Source organism: Ursus maritimus, assembly GCF_017311325.1.
Source record: "Ursus maritimus isolate PB19 chromosome X unlocalized genomic scaffold, ASM1731132v1 scaffold_X1, whole genome shotgun sequence".
Classification (NCBI taxonomy): domain Eukaryota; kingdom Metazoa; phylum Chordata; class Mammalia; order Carnivora; family Ursidae; genus Ursus; species Ursus maritimus.
This window is the reverse complement of record NW_024423319.1, coordinates 78,069,308-78,092,176: the sequence shown is the minus strand read 5'-3', so window position 1 is coordinate 78,092,176 and position 22,869 is coordinate 78,069,308. Positions and strand designations below refer to the sequence as shown.

Genomic DNA, 22,869 nt, shown 5'->3' with positions numbered 1-22,869 from the left:
CTTAATACCCATCACCGGCCTATCCTAATCCCCCAACCCCCTCCTCTGTGAAGCCCTCAGTTTGTTTCCAAGAGTCCATAGTTTCTCATGGTTCATTCCCTCTTCTGTTTACCCCCTCTTCATTCTTCCCTTCCTTCTCCTACTGATCTCCCTGCTATTTCTTATGTTCCATAAATGAGTGAAACCATATGATAATTGTCTTTCTCTCTAGGTCCTTTCTCCTCCAGTCCCGTCTGTGTTGCTGCAAATGTTGGGTAATCGTTCTTTCTGATGGCTGAGTAATATTCCATTGTATATATGGGCCACATATTCTTTATCCAGTCATCTGTTGAAGGGCATCTTGGCTCCTTCCACAATTTAGCTATTGTTCTCCACCTATTTTTCATTATCACTCCTTTAGAAGCCTTTTCCGTCCTAATTGCTATTGCTCCAACCCATGAAATTTCAATACCACAGATATACTGTATATGTATTTAATAACTGTATATTTGTGCTTTATACATATATATATTTTTATTAAATACTGGGTTAGTGATGACTAAAATGTTTAAGTTAAAAGTTAGTTTAAAAATCATTAAAGCTATTAATATTTAACTTGATAACTATTTGAACAACTTTTTAAAACATTTTTTTAAAGATTTTTATTTATTTATTTGTCAGAACGAGAGAGAGTGTACACAAGCAGGGGGAGCAGCAGACAGAGGGAGAGGGAGAAGCAGGCTCCCTGCTGAGTAAGGAGCCCAATGCGGGATTCGATCCCAGGACCCTGGGATCATGACCTGAGCCTAAGGCAGATGCTTAACTGAGCCACCCAAGTATCCCTATTTGCTGAAAACTTTAAATGCAATTTATTCACATTATAATGTAATTTACATTGTAATGTATCAAATTACATATGAAAATTAACCATTTATTTTAAGTAGTCACCACACCCAATGTGAGGTTTGAACTCATGACCCTGAGATCAAGAGTCACATATTCTACCAACATAGCCAGCCAGATGCCCCTGGAAATTAGCCATTTTTATTTTTATTTTTTCAGCCATTTTTATAACAGATATGATAGCAGTGTAATACATTTTTTAAAAAGTTATTCACATTTTTCAAGAAAAAGTAAAACAATTGGAAATTTAAATTAATTTAAAACTATTTTTAGTGAACTTAATTTTTAAGTGTTTCTTAATATGATAAAATAAGTAGCTGCTAGATATTCATTCAGGTATTAGCAGTTTTTCTTTTCAGTACTTGACATAAGTAATGATGGAATGAATAACTTCTGTAGAATTAAATAGAAACTATTTTAATTTAATTCTCAAAGCCCAAATAACACGAAGGCACTGAGGATCAAAGGCAGTCAATGGCAGTCAGCAACAGGCACATGCAGGCCAGTTCTCACTATATGACTGCAGTGGAGCAATGGATTGAAAGTCCTCCAGTCACAGCCATCTATTCTCCAAGATTTTGTAACACTGACCTTGCATACATTTGGTGTATCTTCTGTGACCTCAGCATTGCTGCTCATGTGATAGCCAAGAAAATCCAGTAAGAGAAATTAAAAACTAAGGAATAAGATTTTTATCAGGTAGGCTTGAGCCTTAGAGGGCCACAAACTAGCATAATTGCTGATTATTTTTGCCTCCCCAAGAGCCAATTTTCACCCCTTTGGGGGTGATTACCCACCACCCCATCCACCAACACCCCCACGTTGAAAATGCAAGCCCTCGAATAATATTTCCTTTGGAATGAATAAAACAAGGTAGAATGAATGCTGGATACCCAAGAAAGAGGGGTGAGGGGAGAGAGAGAGAGAGAGAGAGAACAAGAAATATCTACTAGAGATCAAGCATTTGTGAAAACAAAATGGATAGCGAACTTCTCCCCAGACTTACACTTTCAAAAATGCCTTGGTTCAACATAATGCTACTAACCCATGTATAACTACCACTCACCCCTTCTCCAAAAGATTACAGCAAATCTTACCCACTATTTCCAGCTCCAAGCCCAGTAATTTTGGGTGATAGCCTTTCCTATTCTAGTTACCTTGCAACCCTTTCTAGATATGCTACAAGCTACGAACTAAATTGTATGTTGAGCCACCATGCACACGCTATATTCTACAATGGGGCAAAGATGAAGAGGATGGAAATAAACTAAACACACACACATACACACACACACAGAGCAAAGAAGGAAATAAGGAGGATGGTAATAGTCTTTGTTACTGAAACTAGCCTAGGTTCAGCACTAAGTATTTTGTTGCATTATTGTTATTGCTATCAGTTCTACAGTCTTGTTCCTTCCCAGTCTTGGACCATCTGGCCAGAGTATTAGTTGATATTGATTGTGTGCCTGGTCAGGTCACTTTCTGGGTAAAGAGATCAACCAGATGTATGGCCCTGAGTTTTGCCTTCTAAGAGAATTTTGCTTCCTTACTTCCCATCGGGGTCACACCTGAGTGGGGCTATTAACACCACAGCTGTCAACTTCCACCTAGTTCCACCTTATCAAGTAGCAGCACCTGCAAACCATGCTCCTGGGTTTTTTCTTCTTCAGTAAGCTGGTTATTGGGAACTACCTACAGAGATCTAGGTCTGAAATAACAGAGAGCAAGCAGTGTGGCAGGGGTAGGTGTTAATGGGAGTGTGAGCCTCCTTTAACTCATTTTTTCTTTCAAGACCTTCTCCAGACCGGTTTTGTTTATACCACTGTCCTTTGGTGTTGGAATGTTGTTATTGCCTGCCCAACTTTTTGGCTTGGTGGATCAGTTGGCACCAAGCCCAGGATGGGCTGCTCAGTTTGCATGGTCACTTGAAATCCCATGGTTAGGTATTCAAACTCTACCACGGCCAGTAATTTAACTTTGTTAAATTAGTCATCAGGTGCCAGGAGGTGTTTCTTAAAAGGAGAGTAGTTATTTGACAAAGTGCATGACTTTTGCTTCAAAACTTCAGAGGCTTGTGTTTTGATTCTCCAGTTGGGGCTTATCAGAGGCTCCATACAGCATTCCAATCTGTCACAGACACTCACTCAACTCACTCAGACATTTACTTGTTTATTAAACAAACATGCATTAGGAACTACAGTATTCATGGTATTCATGGTCCCAGAGAGTCCTGTTCTCAAGACACAACCAGTCCAGTGAGGGAAACAATGACAGCACCAAGAGGAACCATAAAGAGCTGTGAGAGCCCAAATGAACAAGTGATTCACTCTTCTTTTGCAAAGGCATGTTATTAGTCGCAGATGGTGTGTAATGGACATCTGCACAAATGCATAGACACAAGCACACACATATATGTCTAAATATAGGCATTGTGTACACACATTCTAGTAATGGATTATGAGTCAGCAGTCAGTGTGCTCTGGTGGAAAGAGCCCTAGATTGGAAGGTAGGCAACAGGGTTTAAACTCCCCTAGCTTCTTTATTTTTTAATTTTTTTATAATAATATTTTTATTATATTATGTTAGTCACCATACAGTACATCCCAAGTTTTTGATGTAAAGTTCCATGATTCATTACTTGCGTATAACACCCAGTGCACCATGCAATACGTGCCCTCCTTAATACCCATCACCAGCCTATCCCAATCCCCTACCCCCTTCCCCTCTGAAGCCCTCAGTTTGTTTCCCAGAGTCCATAGTCTCTCATGGTTCATTCCCCCTTCTTTAAATGGTCCCTGTGTGAACTGGGACACAACCCCACTTCTATCTGGCTTTGTATCTCCTGTCTGTAAGATGTGAACAGCATTAGCTCACACAGCCCTTTGTGAGCATCACATTAGATAGTGGATGAGAAGCACCCAGAGTGCTCCCTGATACACAGTAGGTGACGTCCTCTGTGATTGATTATAGGTGACAGTCGATGGGAAAGTGCTTTGTAAACTGCATGGTGTACTGTGCCCATAAGCATGAAGGTAGGTGCCGGGCATTTACATGTACATGCACACATGTTTGTGTGTGAGGGCAGTGTGCATTGTGGAGATAGCCATGTGTCCAAACTGGGCATTGAACTGTGTGGGGAGGGCCATACCTGGCCCCAACCAAGAGACCCCTGGCTGCAGGTGGTGCCGTGGGGCAGGAGTGATGCCACCAATACCCTCTACTCTGCTCTGAGGAGTAAGATGGGTGGAAGTCAAGGGTCTGTGTCCACCTTAAGGGGAGCCTGCCAGTCTGAAGGTAACAGAAAGGGAGCCAAGAGGACTGGGCCTTCCAGTGCAATGCCTTGCCTAGGACACTACCACCTCTACAGTGGGGATGCTGAGGGGCAGACAGGAAAGCTTGGTTCTTAATCCTGGCTCTTTTTACTGGCTGAATGGCCTAGGGCTGTTCTTTTCTTTTCCATGAGTCTCAGCTTCCTCAGGTTTCATTAACTGTTAATGGTAATGTCCACCCCACAGAGCTGTTGTGAAGATTGAATGAGGCCACACATGTGGAAGCAGATGGTGCTGTGACTGTGCACAGGTGCCTAATAAAAGAGAGCACTCCCTCCATTTGTTCTACCCAAGCCATCCTCCCAGCAAGAACAATACCTGTGTTAACAAGCCCAGGCACAGGGCCAAACACACAGGGAAATGTGTATCTTTATTTTATTTTATACCTGTAATATGCAGGTTACTATGCTTGGCTAGAGAGAAGAGAATAATGCCACAGTCAGAGATGGGCCAGAACCGGGAGAGGTAGAGCCCAGGGCATGGTGACCTGCCTAGGAGGGTAGGAGAGGACAGGGGAGGGCTTCCTAGACCAAACCATGGAGCAGGAGCTGGGCCCTGGAAAGGGGTGGGGGAGAGAGGGCAGGAAAGAGCAGTAACTGGTGGGGGACAAATGCTGACAGCGGGATGGCCTGAGGTGGAGGTGAGGGGCTGTGACATCAGCCCTGAGTAAGGGAGAAAATAAATTCAAGGATGGGGCACATCAGGGCAGCTGTCAGGGCATGTGATGGTCACCAGCTGACAGAGGAGAGAGGCCTAGGTGGGAAAAACTGTACAAGCAAAGGCACAGAGTTGTGAGAGAGAGGAGGGGAACCAGGCAGGCAGGGGCGAAGGGTGCTCACTATAATGGGGCTGGAGAAGCAGCCAGATCTGGGCAGGCCTGAAGTGCCAAGACTAAGCTAACTGACGTGCAGGTGCTGTTAACACATGGAAGCCATTCGAGGATGGGTCAAGACTGAGTGGCTGATTGGGTGGAAGAGTGGGTATGACCAGAACCTGCTTTTACCCTTTCACTGAGTCCCCTCATCCTCAGGACCCAGGCAGTGGTTGTACCACCCACCCACAGCCCACCTGGGCCAGCTCAGCCAATGCCTTGGAGTGCATGGGGCCCTTCCTACCTGCTTGCCCTGAGCTGAGAAGCCAGAGTCACCTCCGATGCAGCCTCTGAGGTTGACTTCTCTCTTACCATGCTGGCATAAGTGATGGAGTCGGTGTAACTTGGATGTTCCTAAGATAGTAGACTGTGGCACTGGATGTGGTCCTGCACCCAGTTCACCAGGTGATGTGTGCCTACATTGAAAATCTTGAGGTAGGACAGATGACTGGGACTCCCCAAGCAGGAAAAAAAGTAGCTCAAGAGATGATCGTGCTGGGCTCTCTTCATCATTCCCCATTTGCTCCGCTTGAGTCATGTCTATCCCATTCTGTGCCCCAAGATAATGACTTTTCTTGATTGCATCCTCTGGGCTCCCTTGTTCTGCAAACAAGACACACTGGCATGAAATGGACATGATCAGAGAGTTTAAGGTATTTATTCCCATGTAGTCGTATCTACTGAGTTGTCTTTTGGCCTTGTCTGAGTTCCCTAACCATGGACATAAACTCCTGTGGGCAACACATTGGGGGGATTAAATGAGACCATTAATGTAAATATTTGGAACTGTACTTGGTTCCATTTATAAATCTCACCACTTTCTTATAACCTATTCCTTTGATCCTTCAATTTTTGGAGTGGAAATGGCTTTCAGCTAATTAGTCCTTGGGTAGCTGACCATCCCTTGTGAGTTCCCTATCCCTGCCCATATCTGAAAATTATGTCTTCACTAATTTATCTGCAGTTACCCATTGAGTGTGCCATCTGTTTTTGACATCATTCTGATTGACACAGAGAGAATGTGAATGAAAAATGGAATGTACGAATGTGTGAGTAAAGGATGGAGTAGATTAATGTAATGTGAATAAATGCATGAATGTATCAGTAACTGTGAATGAGGGAATGACAGAGTAGGTTGATCTATAAACTTCTGTATTTTTTTCCACCAAGGATGGGGGAAGCCACAGTTGCTTTCTTCACATGACCACTGAGAATGCAAGGGCAATGGGAAGACAGAGTGAAGTGCAGGCTGCCCTTGAGGATACCATCTCAGGCTCTGCAGGCCAGAGAGCTGTCCTGGCTGCCAGCCTCGCTTTAAATTTCATCTATAGATGTTTGAAGGCCAGACTGGCTACATCAGAATCACTGTGTGAGCTGTTAGAAATACAGATTCCAGGCACCTGGGTGGGTCAGTTGTTAGGTCTTGGTCCCAGGGTCCTGGGATTGAGCCCCTGCTCAGTGGGAAGCCTGCTTCTCCCTCTCCCGGTTCTCCTGCTTGTGTTCCCTCTCTTACTGCCTCTCCCTCTGTCAAATAAATAAATAAATAAATAAATAAATTAATTAATTAATTAATAAAATCCTAAAAAAAATACAGATTCCTGGACCCCAGCCTTCTGGATTCTGCTTCAGTAGGTTGGGGAGGGGCCCGGGAATCTATGGTTTTTAACCCATTCGCAGGTGAATTTGATATCCAGCCAGATTGCAGAACCACTGAGTTGGCCTACCCACTTCCTCTGAGAGATGAAGGGACAGGCACAGAGAAATCACTCATGCCATGTGGCCACCCACACCAAGCTGTGTAGCTTGGAGGTCTTGCCTCATTTGAGCCTGCTGACCCAGAGAGGCAGGGTGGTGTACATGCATAAAGGAGAGAGACAGACACAACCCTGGGTTCAAATCCCAGCTTTGACCTTTTCCTAAGGTGGGACCACAGGCAAATCACTCAATTGCTCCGCTTCACTTTTCCCACCAGTACAATGGGGAGATGCCATCTACAGCCCAGGACCATTGTGAGAATTTGAGAAAATTCTTTCTTACAAATCACTGGTGCAGAGTCTCATGAAGATGTGATGATAACTGTAATTGCTGGCGTTATTGAGCACTTACTAAGAACCAAGTATGGTTCCAAATGCTTTACATTAATGGTCTCATTTAATCCCCACAGACAAACTGTCTACGAGATAGGAGCTATTATCATTCCTGTGCTATGGATGAGGAGACTGAGGCTTAGAGAGTGTGAATAACTTGTCCAGGGGCCCACAGGCAGCATCTGAGTCCTTGCAGCCTGCACTCTTAAGCCCTAAGCTATAAATGGCAGCTCCCTCCCCCTTCTCCTTAAAGGTTAAAACAGAGGGTAGAGCCAATCCTGTGGGGAAAAAACAGAACAAAGACCTCTGAAAGGAAGGAAGCCAAGGGAATGTATGTAAGCAGGCGCCTCAGAGAGTATGGGGGCTCAGTTTGCCCCTAAGCTTCCTGACAGCTGTAGCCGGAAGGAGGGGGGAAGCAGAATTCCCAAGGTTCCATTTTCTGGAAAAAAGGAGGCACAGAGACATGTCTAAATGGACATTCGTCTTGGGCTGAAATTCCAGAAGAGTTGATCTTGTGGCCTACTCGGCAAACATCCGGGACCAGAAAATCATCTGTGAATTCATGAGGCGCTAAAAGCCTTATTCACACACGTGATTCTGAGACTTAGAAGGCAGAGGGGGAAGAAAACACATGAAATTCTATCCCAGAGGGGAACCTTGCTAGACTGCAATTTCCCACAGCAGTAAGGGGCATGGGAGGGGCCTAGGCCTTGTTTCTGTGTTTGTCTCTCTCCACAGCACACACCACACAGCCTCTGTGGGAGGAGACCCAGGCCCCTGGTCTACCAGGGGACATGACACTCCTCCGGAGACTGGGCCCAGGGATGGATGGCAAGTGAGCCAGGGCGAGGTTGTGGGTGAGGGTCAGACTTCCAGAGCCTGGGAGCTGTGGGGAGGGCTGGGTCTGTCAGCCTGGGCCTGCTGGAAGAGGCACAGCAGGAGGAGCTGGTTGTGGGATTTGGAGAGGATTATAGCATTGGGGCAAGTGGAAGGGTGCTGTAAACAGCAGGAGCAGCAAGTGGTGCAGGGTTTGCTTTTCCCCATGCTCAGATATTGCTCCTTTTGACATTCCCTTTCCTGGATGTCTGCCTGGTGAGCCCTCCATGCCACCCACCTCAACTCTCCCCACCCATACAGGTGAGGCTGACTCGCCCCCATCCACCAGGACTGAGAGGGGAGAGACCTGTGTCTGAACGCTGCCCAACGCTGCAAGACCAGCCTGCCTTCTCCAGCTCGGGCATCATGGCCCACTTTGTAGTCCAGCACAATGTAGTCATGGAGGGCATCACTGGAGACGTGCAGGTGAGGGGGCCGGGGGAATGGAAAGAGTATGGGCTCTGGAGTCAGACAGGTCTGGCCAGTAATCTGGTTTCTGCAAGTTGCTCATCTGTTTTTCCCTAGAGATCAGTGAGGACAAGTGAACACGGACAGAATGATGTATAGGGACACAAGACTTCACAGCATAGGAGACACATGTGCTTCCTCTAAGTGTTGGAGACCTGGAACCGTATAAATCGGATGAAACTCCAAATGAACACATTCCTTTTTTTTTAAGATTATATTTATTTGAGAGAGAGAGAGAGAGAGAGAGAGAGAGAGAGAGAGAATGAGCACAGGAGCAGGGGCGGGGGGTAAGGGTAGAGGGAGAAACAGAAGGAGAGGCGGAGGGAGAAGCAGACTCCCCACTGAGCAGGGAGCCCAACACAGGGCTCCATCCCAGGACCCTGGGATCATGACCTGAGCTGTAGGCAGATGCTTAACCTGCTGAGCCACACAGGCACCCCAAAATGAATCCATTCTTAATTGCATCAAGTTATAGCCCACTCTTAACCAGTCCTTTTGGAAAGTGAACCACTGGCCAGTAACTGGTCTCTCACACTCATGGGGCTCTCACACTTCCTGCAGCTCTGATACTCTCATGTTCCCTCGCACTTTCTTGCCATCTCTAAGTTTTAAAAATTCTTTTTGCCTCACCTGAGCCATCTGCCTAAACAGGGAGCCCTTAATTCTGAGCTCATATATTCGTGAAGAATATGCAGAGATCCTGTGCTCTGCCAGAGGGTCAGACCCTTGGCTTGACAACAACGATTGGCTAGCAGCCTGTGATGTCTGGTCCCAGCCTTCCTTTCCTGCCATACCTCTCACCACCTGCAGCACACAAACCACCCTCCAGCTGCCCCACAGCACACCACACCACAGCACACCACAGCACAGCACACCACACCACACCACACCACACCTCACCACACCACACCACATGCCTTTCTTCAAAAACACCTGGATTTGCCGCTCATTTGTGTTTGAGCATTTGCTCATACTATCTGCTTGCCCTGGGAATGTCTTCTCCCTCCTTTCTCCACTGGTCCTCGTCCTTGAAGACCTTGCTCGAACGCCACGTCTCTGTTGACCCCAGCCCACTGACAATTCCTCCGTCTGCTCTGGGCTAATATAGTGCTTTGGCATCACCTCTCCCCATGCACATATTTACTCATTCATTCATACGTTGGATACATCACCACCAAACTAGAGCTACTCTAGCCCAGTCCTGTCCTCATTGACTCTGGGAACTCAGAAATGAGGTGGACACAACCTCTAGTCTTCCTCTGGAACATCCCAGTCCCTAAGCAGCTGGATGCATAGAGCTGTGGCAGTCATAAGAGGTTCAAATTGCTGCGCATAAATCTGTAATGGGTTATGCGCAGATACCACTGAGGAGGGTTCCAGGAAAGCCTTCCTAAAGGAGTTGGCCTTTAAATCAGCCTGGGAAAATATGAATAGACTCTACCTCTGCCTGGGTCGATAGTGTGAAGGGAATAGCACGCAGAGAGAGTGGGGGACGGTATGTGCAGAGGCACAGAGGTATGGTACAGCCTGTAGTGTAGGGGGAATAAAATAATTCTCCCTCTCAAAACAGGAGCTGAGGGTACCCTGCCAGTAGGTGGCAGGAGGGGCCTTAACCTGGTGTTCTATCATGTGGGTTGTGTTAATCGAGGTATTTGTCTGCTTCCTCGTTCTTTACCTTTTTGACCATTGCCTGGAACAGAAATATAATTAGAGCAGATGGAATTAGGCACTAAATAGCAAGGCAGATACTCCCATTTACTGTGTGCCCTGACTGCTGCATCCCCTACCAAGAACCCCATAATTGACCTCCCATTCCTGCTTGAGTATGCCCATCTTTCAGAGTCCAGCACATCCACCCCTTCATTCATTCAGTTGGGACTCCCTGGGTACCTAATCTGCTTCATGCCCACAGCTGGCTGATGCTGGGAACCCTGAAGTGAATCACACACAGATCCTATTCACTGTCTCTGGGTGAAACACACACAGAGAGAGACACAAGATGAGAAGTGCTCTTTCAATGACAACACAAGCTGGGATGGATGCCATCATGAGGGGAGAAGGTGGTCAGGGAGGGCTTCCTGGAAGAAGTGAAGACTGACCTGGGTTAAAGAATACCAAAAAAAGTGTACCAAGTTGGGAAAGAGGCTATGAAAAGGGAAAGACATTTTAGCCATCTGGGAGTTGCATGATACAGAGAACGAAGGCCAGAAATATCCAGGGGTGTTTAGGGAGCCTCAAGTAGGTTGGAGTTCCTGGAGCATTGATTTGAGGCACAAGAAATGGTAAGAGGTGAGACCGAGGGCTACGAGTGCTGCAGGGGCATGATAAGGAACATGGAATATGTCTTGAAGCTGACAAGGGAGCCATGAGAAGGAATGACATTATGGGGTGTGAGTTTAGAAAGACCCGACAGAGCACCTGCTGCAAAAAGGCATGGATCAGAGGGGCCACGATAGAAGCAGCAGAACCAAAGAGAAAGAAGTCTTGAATTTGGGTTTTGTTAGTTTGGGATGGAGAAGAGGGGTGGGCCTGAGATATATCCAGCAGGAACTGGTGGCTGGCTGGATGTGGGGATTGAGGGGCACAGGAAGATTCAGGGGTGACACCCAGGTTTGTATCTGGAGTGACCATGTGGATGATAGCGTCTGTAAATGACAAAGGCACACAAGGGCAGGATGGGGGAAATGTACGAATTTATTGTTTGGGCAAAATACATTGGAGGCATCTTCAGACATCCAAGGGAATGTATCCAACAGTGATTAGGTATGCAGTTGTGGAGGGGGAAGAGTGGAGAGCATTGGACTGGAGAAAGAAGTATTGGGTCACCATGGAGATTCAGGGACTGAAAGTACCAGAGCTAGGGAAGTGACCCAGGGAGAATGCGTTGAGCCAGAAGAGCAGATTCGGGATGGCAATCACTAGGGCATGGCTTCCCAGTCCAGCAGCCATTGATCTCCTCAACCCTCAGGGTGTCCAGCCCCTCCAGCTGCCAGCAGTCTGCTCAGAGCTCTATATCCCCACCACTTCCCTCCATTGTGCTACACAAGCATAATCATCTTCTTTGCATGCCATGACTGAAAAAATATCAGGAAGCACTGTTTAAGGGACAGGGGGAGAAAATGGAGCTCAAGAAAGGGCTGAATCAAATGGGCCAGACAGCTGGTAGGAGAATAAGGAGAGTTTGCCATATCAGATTCCCAAGACAGAGGTTCTTCTTGGGACCAAAAGTGATCGCCAATTGTGAAATACACCAGGGAGATGCAATCCAATAAGAATCAAAATATACCCACTGAGTTGGGAAACCAACGAGTTATTGTTGCCTTTAGTGAGAGAAGAGTCAGTGTGTGGTGGGGGCTGAAGCCAGTCTGTGGTGTGGAGAGGAATAAACTGGAGGTGAGAAGACCACTGTAGGTGATGACTTCATTACCTTGGCATGCTGCAAGGAGGAGAGAAGATGGTCTGAGTTTTGTTGGGATTGGGATCAATGGGGATTGTCTTAGCGGATGGAATAAACACAGCACTTTCCACATCCCAAAGAAGACCCAGTAACATGTGTGGGGCAGGTTGGAGAGAAGGAGTCTGACTAGTGGAGGAGGTGCTGGAGGCTGGGAGTGCATGGGGTCCAGGACAGAGCTAAATTTTTTCCTTAACAGAGGAAGAGGTGTACGGGTGTGTGAACCCTGTGCAAGGGTGGGGTGGGCAGTCCAAGGGACATGGCCTGGTGCCCTTAATTTTCTTCATTAGGAAGGGAAGGAAACATTTCCTGAAAGTGAGGTGGCATGGCAGCTGAGGAGAGCGTGAGAGGTTGGTGACCTGAGTCATGCCTCTGGCTTATAGGATGTGAGGTGCGAAGCCACCAGGGAGCCTGGGACGATGAAGAGATAGGAATGTGATTTTTCCGGAAACTCTCACCTGCCCGGGTTATGGGAGGAATAGGAGGGCAGCTGGGCTCTGCCTTGGGCTTGGGCAGTTGCAGGATGGACGACCGAGGCCTTTGAGAACTGCTGTAGAGTGCCAAGAGAGAGTGGAGACAGAGCCCTCACATGCACTTGTGAATTAATTCAAAGGCTGGAGTGGAGGGAAAGAGTAAGATGTCCTCCCTTACCCTCCCTCCCCCCTGAGAGAGGAGGAGATAGTGTGTCCAGCCTTGTGAACAGAGAGCACCTTAATGACAGAGAGGAGAATAAAGCTGGCTGTCCCAAGGCAGAGCTTACTTCAGGCTACTGAGCAGCACAGACCCTCAGCAAGCCCATACTTCCCTAGGCTGAGCTGACACTGGTCCTGGGGGGCCCTCCCACCTCCCCCCTCCACTTCCCTCAGCTGTTCCAGCCCCCAGGCTCTGCAGAGGGGAGATGGAGTGGGGGAAGGGGGTCAGCAGCCAATCACATCCCTGGCAGCCCAAGGCATCTGCACCTGGTCTAACCAATCCCTTCTGAACAAACAGCTCACTCAGCCCCTGCTCCCTCCTTCCCTGACTACTCTGCCCAGCAACAGCAGAAAGGAGGCTTGAGGAGGAGAGGGAGGCCCTGCAAACTCCCAGCCCCTGGCTGCAATGGAGCTGGGCTCCTGGCTCACTCTATAGAGGGAGGTTAAAACAATACTTACAATTCCTGGAGCCCAGGCAATTGTCCCCAGGGGCCCTCAAGACTGTGCAAGTCAGCTCTCATGGACAGGAACTCACATATTACAGAGATCCTGATCCTTGGAGCCTTGGGCCACAAGCCAGTCTCATTTACTCCACGGCTCTGGGGCAGGCCCTGGGCTGACAGCCTGAACAGCAGAGACGCAGTTCTGGTGGAGGAGATGGACATTGAAACAAACAATCGCGCAGATGCCTATTTAACTAGAAACAGAGATAAGGCCTGGGAAGGAAAAAAGCAGGGTGTTATGTCAGAGAGTAAGACGGGACCTGGTCTAGACTGCCTTTCACCGTTCTTGTTGGTTTCACTTCTTTTTGTCCAGACTTATGAGCGCTATTTTATTCATTACTTTGTCCCCGGAGGCCTCTCACCTGTCAAGAGAAACGTGGTATTCGTTATTGATGTGAGCAGCTCTATGTTTGGCACCACCATGAAGCAGATAACGAGGACCCTGCAGACCTTTCATAGCTCTTGTTTTAGAAGGCTCAGAAAGCAGAGTGTGCGGGAACGGTGGTCCCTGGGACTAGAGACTCTACCTCCCATCACTCTTGGATCTTATAGGCCAAGGCTTACCTTAGTGTCCTGGTACCTTGCACCTCAGGATCCGTGTAGACCTGAAACCACAGAACGCTGAGAACATTGAAACATTGGACAATGGGGCTGTGATCATCAAGAGCCTTAACCACAACACTTCAGATCGCCAAGGGGCCCAGAGTCATAGAACCTTCAAGCTGGAGAATTCTGGTGTCATAAAACCTGAGTCAACAAATAAAAAGAAAACCATAGTCAATTTAGACTCTGAACCTTCCAGAGGCCACTGGTTTGTTTTGTCTTGTTTTGTTTATTTCACTTCAAAGCCAGAAAAATACAGTGCAGTGGCGTTGTAGTGCTTAGAAACCAGAGTCCTGGTCCATCTAGATTTAAACATTGTAGCCCTTCTACCAGAGCACCCTTAAGAAGGAATACTGGAGCCATAAGCCAAAGAGATTTTGAGTTTAGAGCCTGAATCCATAAAGTTCCGGAAGCAGTATTTTGAACTACAATACTCTGGGACTCTAGAATTATAAAGTTCAAGTGACCTGGAGCAGTACAGTCTACGTGCCTTGAAGTTCTGAACCACAGAGCCCACGGGACCTAGGGCTACTGACTTGTATTTTACCAGAGTGTAACCAAACTGGGGAAGGGAAATATTGAGAGCCGTCTTTTGTAGTCTTAAATGCAAGGGAAAGGATGTACCCAACTCCAAACTTTTCTAACCTTCCCATCTCAACTAAGGTCAGGAAAAAGCTGGGGAGCACTTGTGGAGGTCATATTCCAGGGGCATAGGTGCCCTAAAAGACTGAGACCTGAGCATAGAACTATGAAACGCTTCTCCTTCCCCCACACAGTATCACCACATGCACTGCATTCCTGTATAACAACAGGAGATTACAGCTGATGGAACTGGAAGCCTAGACTCTTTAAGAAAGAATATCCCGAGAAACCCAAGACAACAGTGGAGTCAAAAACAAGGACCCTAAAAGAAATCTTTGCCTCTGACATATGCAACTGCAGCAACTAGCAAGCACAACCGAATTCCTGGCCAGATAAACATAAAATCTCCCACTAAAGGCCTATTTACTTCAGGTCTTTTTATGTGATATATCATGTCTGCTTTTGTCAAAACTTACAAGCCATGCTAAAATGAAAAACAAACAAACAAATAAACAAACCACAGTCAGAAAAGATGAACCAACCATCAGAACAGACTGATACGGCAGAGAAATTATTAGACCTGGAATTTAAAATGGCCATGACTAATATGCTAAGGGCTCTAATGGGAAAAGTGGGTAACATGCAAGAACAGACAAGTAACACAAGCAGAGATGGATACCCTAAGAAAAGCAAAAGTAAATGCTAGAAAGATAAAACACTATAACAGGATTGACAAATGCCTTTGGTGTGGGCTCATTAGGAGACTGAACATGGACAAAGAACAAGTCAATAAGCTTGAGGACATGTTAATACAAACTTCCCAAACTGAAAAGCAACGAGAAAAAAGAACGTAAAACAAAATAAGACAAAAGAGAATATCCAAAAACTGTGTACAATTACAGAAGTCTAACATATGTGTAATGGGAACACCAGAAGGAGAAGAAAGAACGTAACAGAAGAAATATTTGAGGGGCGCCTGGGTGGTTCAGTCGTTAAGCGTCTGCCTTCGGCTCAGGGCGTGATCCCAGGTCCCTGGGATCGAGCCCTGCATCGGGCTCCATGCTCCGCTGGAAGCCTGCTTCTTCCTCTCCCACTTCCCCTGCTTGTGTTCCCTCTCTCGCTGGCTGTCTCTCTCTCTGTCAAATAAATAAATAAAATCTTTAAAAAATATTAAAAAAAGAGAAATATTTGAAGGAATACTGGGTACAGAATTTCCCAAATAAATGACAGCCACTAAACCACAGGTCTAGGAAACTCAGAGAACACCGTGCAGGATAATTACCAAAAAATCTACACATAGGCATATCTTATTCAAATTGCAGACAATAAAAGAGAACGTTCTAAAAAAAAGCCCATGGAAAATATCACTTTACTTATACAGGAACAAGAATAAGAATTACACTGGACTTCTCTTGAGAAACCATGCAACAAAACACGAGTGAACTGAAATATTTAACGTGTTGAAGAAAACAAAACAAAAAACTACCAGCCTAGAATTCTGTATACAGCAAAATTGTCTTTCCAACGTGAAAGAGATAGAGAGACTTTATTAGCCAAACAAAAATTGAGGGAATTGTTGCCAGTAGGCCTGCCTTGCACAGGTAAATGTTAAAAGAAGTTCTTCAGAGAGAAGGGAAATGGTGTAGTTCAGATACTTGGGTCTACATAAAGAAAGGAAGAGTGTTAGAGAAGGAATAGATTAAGGTAAAAATAAACTCTTTTCTTTTGTAATTAATTGATCTAACAAAAACAGTTTGTTCAAAATAATAACAGAAATAATATGTTCAGTGACTACAGCTTATTGATAAGTGAAATTAATGACAGCAATGTTATATAAGAGACAGGCGGGATGAATTGGGAATATTCTGTCATGAGGTACTTCTACTACACATGAAGCTGTACAGTGTTTTTTGAGAGTGGACTTGGATTAGTTGTAAAAGCATATTGCGCACTTTAGGGTAACTGCTAAGAAAAGAAAATTAAAACTATAATGGTTATGCTAAAAGACAAGAGAAAATGGGATCATATGAAACACTCAATTAAAACCACAGAAGACAGAAAAAGAGTAGAAGACCGAAAAAAAAGAAAAAGGAAGGAAGGAAGGAAGGAAGGAAGGAAGGAAGGAAGGAAGGAAGGAAGGAAGGGAAAAAAAAAGAGCAGGAAATAGAAAATGGTTAAAAACATGGCAAATACTTTTTTAAAGATTTTACTTATTTATTTGACAGAGAGAGACACAGCCAGCGAGAGAGGGAACACAAGCAGAGGGAGTGGGAGAGGAAGAAGCAGGCTCTCGGCAGGGCAGGGAGCCCGATGCAGGGCTTGATCCCAGAACTCCGGGATCATGCCCTGAGCCGAAGGCTTAAAGACTGAGCCACCCAGGCACTCCAAAAGATGGCAAATATTAATCTATCTGTAACAGTAATCGCTTTAACCATGAATGGTCTAAATACACCTGTTAAAAGACAAAGACTATCAGTGTTGATGAAAACAAAACAGACCCTAAACAAACAAACAAACAAACAAACAAGACAGACCCAACTATGTGCTGTCTACAAGAAACCCATTTTAAATGTAAAGACACAGATAGATTAAAAGTAATGATATGGAAAAAAAAAAGATACACCATGCTGAACACTAATCATAAAAAAGCTGGAGCAACTATATTAATTTCAGACAAAGTAGACTTTAGAGCAAGTAAATTACACAGGGGTAAAGAGATGCATTGTATAAAGGAACAAAAAGTAAATTTCCCTGACAGATAACACACTGCTCTATCTCTTGGTAAATATGGCATCATCTGCATGGAGGATCTGATTCACAAGATCTATACTACTGTAAAGTGTTTCAAAGAAGCAAAAAACTTCCAGTGGCCCTTCAAATTACCTTCTCCATGAGGTGGAATGAAGAAAAAGATCACTCATTTTGTGGAAGGTGCAGATGCTGGCAATAAGGAAGACCAGATCAACAGCTTATTAGAAGGATATACTAAGGTATCTACCCACCATCATTATTTCAGCAAATTGGCCAGTTAATAAACAATGACTGCTTTCAGACTGAAAAATGAATCTTATATAACTATAATTATAGAATGACTCTCCAAGAAGACATGACAATCCTTAATGTGTAATGCACCTAACAATAGAACGTCAAAAGACATGAGGCAAAAACTGATAGAACTGCAAGGAGAAATAGATGAAACCACTGTTAATAATTAGAGATTTTAGCTCCCTTCTATCACAAATGGACAGATCCAGGAGGCACAAAACCAGTAAGGACATAGTTTAACTGAACAGCACCGTCAATCAATTGGATCTAATTGACATCTACACAACACTTCATCCAACAACATCACAATACACATCCATCTCAAGCTCACATGGAACTTTAGACCAAGTGGAATTAAACTGGAAATCAATAACAGAAAGATAGCTGGAAAATCTCAATAGATTAAACAATATACTTCTAAAAACATAATCTGTCTCTGGTTAATGGGAGATTCTCATGAAGGGCCATCATGCTCTACTTTGCAATCCTCTGAATGAAAACAAGAATGAATGGTTAAATCCTTAAAACCATACAACACTTCGGCCTTAGTACCTTGTACAGAAATAACCTTTCAGTCTTGAGCAAAACTTCAGCTCCCTATTCCAGTATGTGTGACCTTTACCCTGAGCTCATCCTATGGCAGGAAAAATTTTCTCTGATCCACTTAAAAGCATTCAAGGCATCTTCTATCAGTTTAAGGTGTAGAGAAAGGTGGGCCACAAGTGGTATTTCCCGTGGTTTCTGAAATCTATGACAATATAAAAATGCGAAGGCGTAATGTTTAACACCTCCAAAATATGGATCTGAGTCCCTGGTTCATCAGTGACTAGCTGTGTGACCTTGAGCAAGTCACTCCACCTCTCTGAGCCTCAGTGTTGTCACTGATAAAATGGGTATAATATTAGTACCTTTTTCATTGTGTTGCTATGACAATTAAATGAACTGGTGCATCGAAGTATTTAGCACAGTGCCTGGAACATAACAAGTGCCCTAGAAGTGGTACCTAATACTAGAACCTACATTCCCTATTCCCTGAACCTCCTATGTGCCTAGCCCTATGCTAGGTATTGTCATGGAGAGGGGAGCCAATGGGAAGAAGCATTCCAAAACCTGTTCTCTGAGGGCTCAATATCTGTGTGGAAAATGAAAATATTCTAGTATGACAGTCAGCAAACCATCTGGGACAGGGAATATCTGGGTACAAGGGTCATGGGTCAGAGTAAGCAATCAAGCAAGGGCTGCCCAGTGAAGGAGCAGTGAAGATATGAATAAGTAAAAGGGAGGTCTGTTATCTAAAGGGCACGACAAGAGGAAAGCTGTGGAGAAAAACAAAACAAAACAGAACAAAAAAAATGGAATCTGGGTTGTCTGGGGGGCTGATGAGAAGATCAGTCTGGAAGAAATGGAACGTGAGGTAAAAGAACAGATTACATAGGACAGAACCAAGGCATGCAAAGTCACTGAAAGGAAGTTACAAAGACCTAAAACCATAAAGCTCTTAAGCTTTAGGGTCCTGGAATCTCTGAATCCTGGGTCATGGGGTCCAGGAACCACAGGACACACAGGATCCTAGCACCCTGAAAGTACAGAGCTTGAACCTTCTAGACTACCACTGTCTAATAGAACTATCTTGATGATGGAAATGTTCTAAAGTTCTGGGGTGTCCCATACAGTAGCCACTGCTCTGCAATAACTCTCATGTGGTTACTGGACACTTGAAATGTGGCTCCTGCAAGTAAAGAAAGAGAATTTAACATTTTTTTTCCTTTAATTTTAACTGACTTACATTTAAATAGCTACATGTGGCTAGCAGTTACTGTTGGACAGTGTAATTCTAGGCTTAGATCCAAGGGCCTATAGCATTTTGACCTGAGAATTCTAGACTTACAGAGTGCTGGAGTCAGAAAGTCTTAAAACCACACAACGCTTAGGCCTTAGTACCTTGTATAGAAATAACCTTTCGGTCTTGAGCAAGATCTCCAGCCTTGGTCCATCTCCTTCACTTCATCCATATCCCACAGACTACAATGGCCACGAATGTGATCCTTGGTGACCTGCGGGTCAAGGACCACTTCAACATCATCACCTTTTCTTCTCGGTTAGTGTCTAGGAAGCTGGAGGCTCCATCCAGGCTACCACCCAGAATACCTATAGCACCAAGGATTACCTGGGTCACATGGAAGCTGATGGTTGTTAAGTGTTAGACCTACCCACTCAAATGGATGGGCTGTGGTAATGTGGGGAATTCCTTCTATTTTTTATTTATTTTTTCTATTTCAGGTAGGCTCCAGGCCCAATATGGGGCTCAAACGCACGACCCTGAGATTAAGAGTCATGTGCTCAACCACCTGAGCCAGCCAGGTGCCCCAGATGTGGGGAACTCTTGAAATGCTCCCTTCATTCCTCCACCCACCTCACCTCTCACAATACCTGAAATGTCACTATTATATTTTATGCAAATATGTCCCTTCATCCTTCTGTGTCCCTCTTCCCAGTAGAAAGAACATAGCACTACGTATGTTAGGGCACATTCTTCTTTGGCCCTGAGTTTCTTCCTCTTTAAAGCACATACTCAGAAGAATTTGCCACAACTTTTTAAAATCTGTAATCCACATATTTATTTCCAAGCATTTGGTCAAGCCGCTGCCCTGATTCTGGCTTTTGATCAATCGTCTCTCAGGAGAGTACCAAAGTCGCCCCCACCCACCACCTCCTGTCAACTCAGCCCTTTCTTCCCCTGTAGCATGGAGGTGGGGTTGCTATCGTTGGGGAGCTGCCTGTCTGACTAGAGAATTAGATATCCCTCCAGGAAACAGGCAAATCATAGTCTGAGACAGGGAGTGGTAAAAGCCAAGGACGTGTGGGCCCCACTGTCAGATCTCAGGGAGCCTGTGTGGGGGTGGGGGAGTTGGGGAAGATAAGCAGCAGAAACAATCTGAGCAAAGATGAGGAGAAATGACTGAGCCTGAGAGGTTGGTGAGCTGCCCAGTGTGTCCGCAATGGGGATAGAAATAACTAGAAAAGATGGTCTCACAGTCTGCTTCCCAATTAGGGACTGGCATCAATGGGGATCCGCTAAACCATAGCAGTGCTGAACTATAGCAATCAGGAGACTGGGCGGGGCCTCAGTGTGGGGAGGAGCCCTCTCATCATCTTCCTGGCAGATGGGGAGCCCACAGCCAGTGTGATGACCTCCAGGGTGATCCTCTCTAACATCTGTCAGGCGCTGGGCAACAGGGTGTCCCTTTTCAGTTTGGCCTTTGGGGATGACACTGACTTCCCATTGCTGTGTCACCTGCCCCTGGAGAACCGGGGAGCAGCCCGGTGCATGTACGAGGGCACTGATGCAGCCCTACCGCTGGAGGGCTTCTATGAGGAGATCTCCATGCCTCTGCTGGCAGATATGCATCTGGACTACCTGGGTGGCTTGATCGGGGCCTCCCCTTGGGCCTTTTCCCCCAGTTATTTTGACAGCTCAGAGCTGGTGGTGGCAGGACAGATGCAGGCAGGCAGGCAGGCAGGCAAGCAGGAACTGGGCATCCACCTGGCAGCCCATGGCCCCAAGGGTCAGCTTCTTGTGGCCTGCCACAGTGAGGTGGCCACCAACAGCAGCCAGAAGAACTTTGGTGTCTCAGGGGAACCAGCCTACAATGTAGCCCACTTCACCTGCTACCTCTGGGCCTACATCACCATTGGAGAGTTGCTGAGGGATGCTTCCAGGCCCGTGACACCACCACTCGCCACCTGCTGGCCGCCAAAGTCCTCAACCTGTCCCTTGAGTACAACTTTGTCCCCACCTCTGACTTCACTGGTCATGGTGCAGCCCAAGGAGGCGAGTGGGAAGGCCAGGGTACAGACTTCCACTGCAGCTGGACCAGGCACCATTATATACCCTCATCCACCAGCAGGCAAGGCCTAGGGACAGGCACGGCCTAGGGACAGGCACAGACCAGTCAGCCTTGGTACCCCAGGTCTCTCCCAAATCAAGGCTTGTGAAACCAAGGTCTTACTTATCCTCAACGACTCCTGCCTCTACAGGAATTATGCCCAGTTCCAAGGAGTTGGAGCCACTGGGTCAGAGCACTAAGCATCCTATTCACCCCAGCACACCAAAAGCCCCCAAATCCAGCACAGCAAGATTCTGGCACTTTGGTTCAGCCAACTCTCAGAATAAAAACTGCTGCCTTTGTGCCCTCCAACTCTGGTGCCCTATTGCTTCTGAAGCCCAGCGCACCATCACACCAGAATCCTGGTACCCTATTACCCATGAATTCCAAGACACAAGTCCCACCTCTGAATCCTGGCACCCTATCCCAGCCCAAAGCTGGCATTATGAAACATGTCATTCCACTGCCCTCCAAACCTGGTGCTCCATCACAACCCAAACCGGACACCCTATCACACTCCCAACCTGGGGTACTCACATCACAGTCACCCAAAAGCCAGCCAGAGCCCAAGCCTGGTGTCTCCACACTTCAGATCCTCAAATACCTACCACACACTAGACCAAAGGTTCCTGCTCCCAAGACCCCAAACAATCGGTCACACCCTAAACCCAGCATCCTCTTACCTAAGACCCCTAATATCCCATCACCTCTTAAATCTAGTATCCCACCTCCCCCAAATTACCCAAGCTTATAATTTTCCAAACCTAGGACCCCAATCCCCGATAAACCCAAAACCTCGTTATCCCCCAGACCTGCCTGACCTGTGCCCCCACTTCCTCAGGATCCAAGCACATTCACAAGCACAACCTCAGGTCCCGCAAGTCCCAGCAGTATCATGATCACCTCTGTCCTTGGAGAACCCCTCCCTATTCCCTTTGACCCCGCCCTGCCCTCTCTGCTGCCCCGAGAAAGCTCTGGCATCAGCATGACCTGCTGCTGGAGCCCCAAAGCACCAGGCAAATTCTGGGAACATCTGTGTCAGAAGTCCCAACAATGAGCCTACCGAGCAGCTCCAGGCCTGTGCCAGAGGGCAGCCACCCAGACCCACCAGTCTTGCTGCCTTCTAGCACCCTCCCTGAGGCAGTCAGTCTGCTCCGTCTCCCTGAGGAGCTAGAGTCGCTGTCCGAATCAATGATGGCATCCATGATTGTGGAGTCCTTGAACTCACCGGCTTTCTATACCTTCCTCACTCCTGATGAAGATGGTGAGTGCCAGGGGCAATAGGTCAAACTATGAGGAGTAGGTGTGAATAGAGAGCGCCAGGAACTGGGAGCGTACAAGGCTTCTGCAGATTCTAGTGATGACAGTTGCCTGCTTGCTTGCTTTGAGACTTTGAATCAGCTATTTAACCCCTCTGGGCCTCAGTACATAAGCACAGAATTAGAGGCCCTGAGAGAGGAGGGATGTTAAGACTGGGAAGACCAAACAAAACAAACTGGTCAAGCTGTGGTTTTGACTTTTGCTTTGTTGGACGAGAGAATTGCTCACGTTTCCCAAGCAGGGTAGGGATACAGGGCTCTAAATGGAAGC

At 46.3% G+C, this 22,869-nt stretch overlaps 1 protein-coding gene across 1 annotated transcript; it reads left to right on the top strand.

The window, feature by feature from the left end:
* The first annotated feature begins 8,272 nt into the window (after positions 1 to 8,272).
* Positions 8,273 to 22,563, top strand: ITIH6 (inter-alpha-trypsin inhibitor heavy chain family member 6). Its single transcript, XM_008711685.1, is given in 12 exon segments — positions 8,273 to 8,358; positions 8,360 to 8,471; positions 13,476 to 13,588; positions 19,410 to 19,483; positions 19,486 to 19,584; positions 20,445 to 20,469; positions 20,471 to 21,096; positions 21,099 to 21,184; positions 21,186 to 21,314; positions 21,316 to 21,510; positions 21,512 to 22,240; positions 22,243 to 22,563. Coding segments are annotated over 12 exon segments (2,595 nt in total).
* The last annotated feature ends 306 nt before the right edge of the window (positions 22,564 to 22,869 follow it).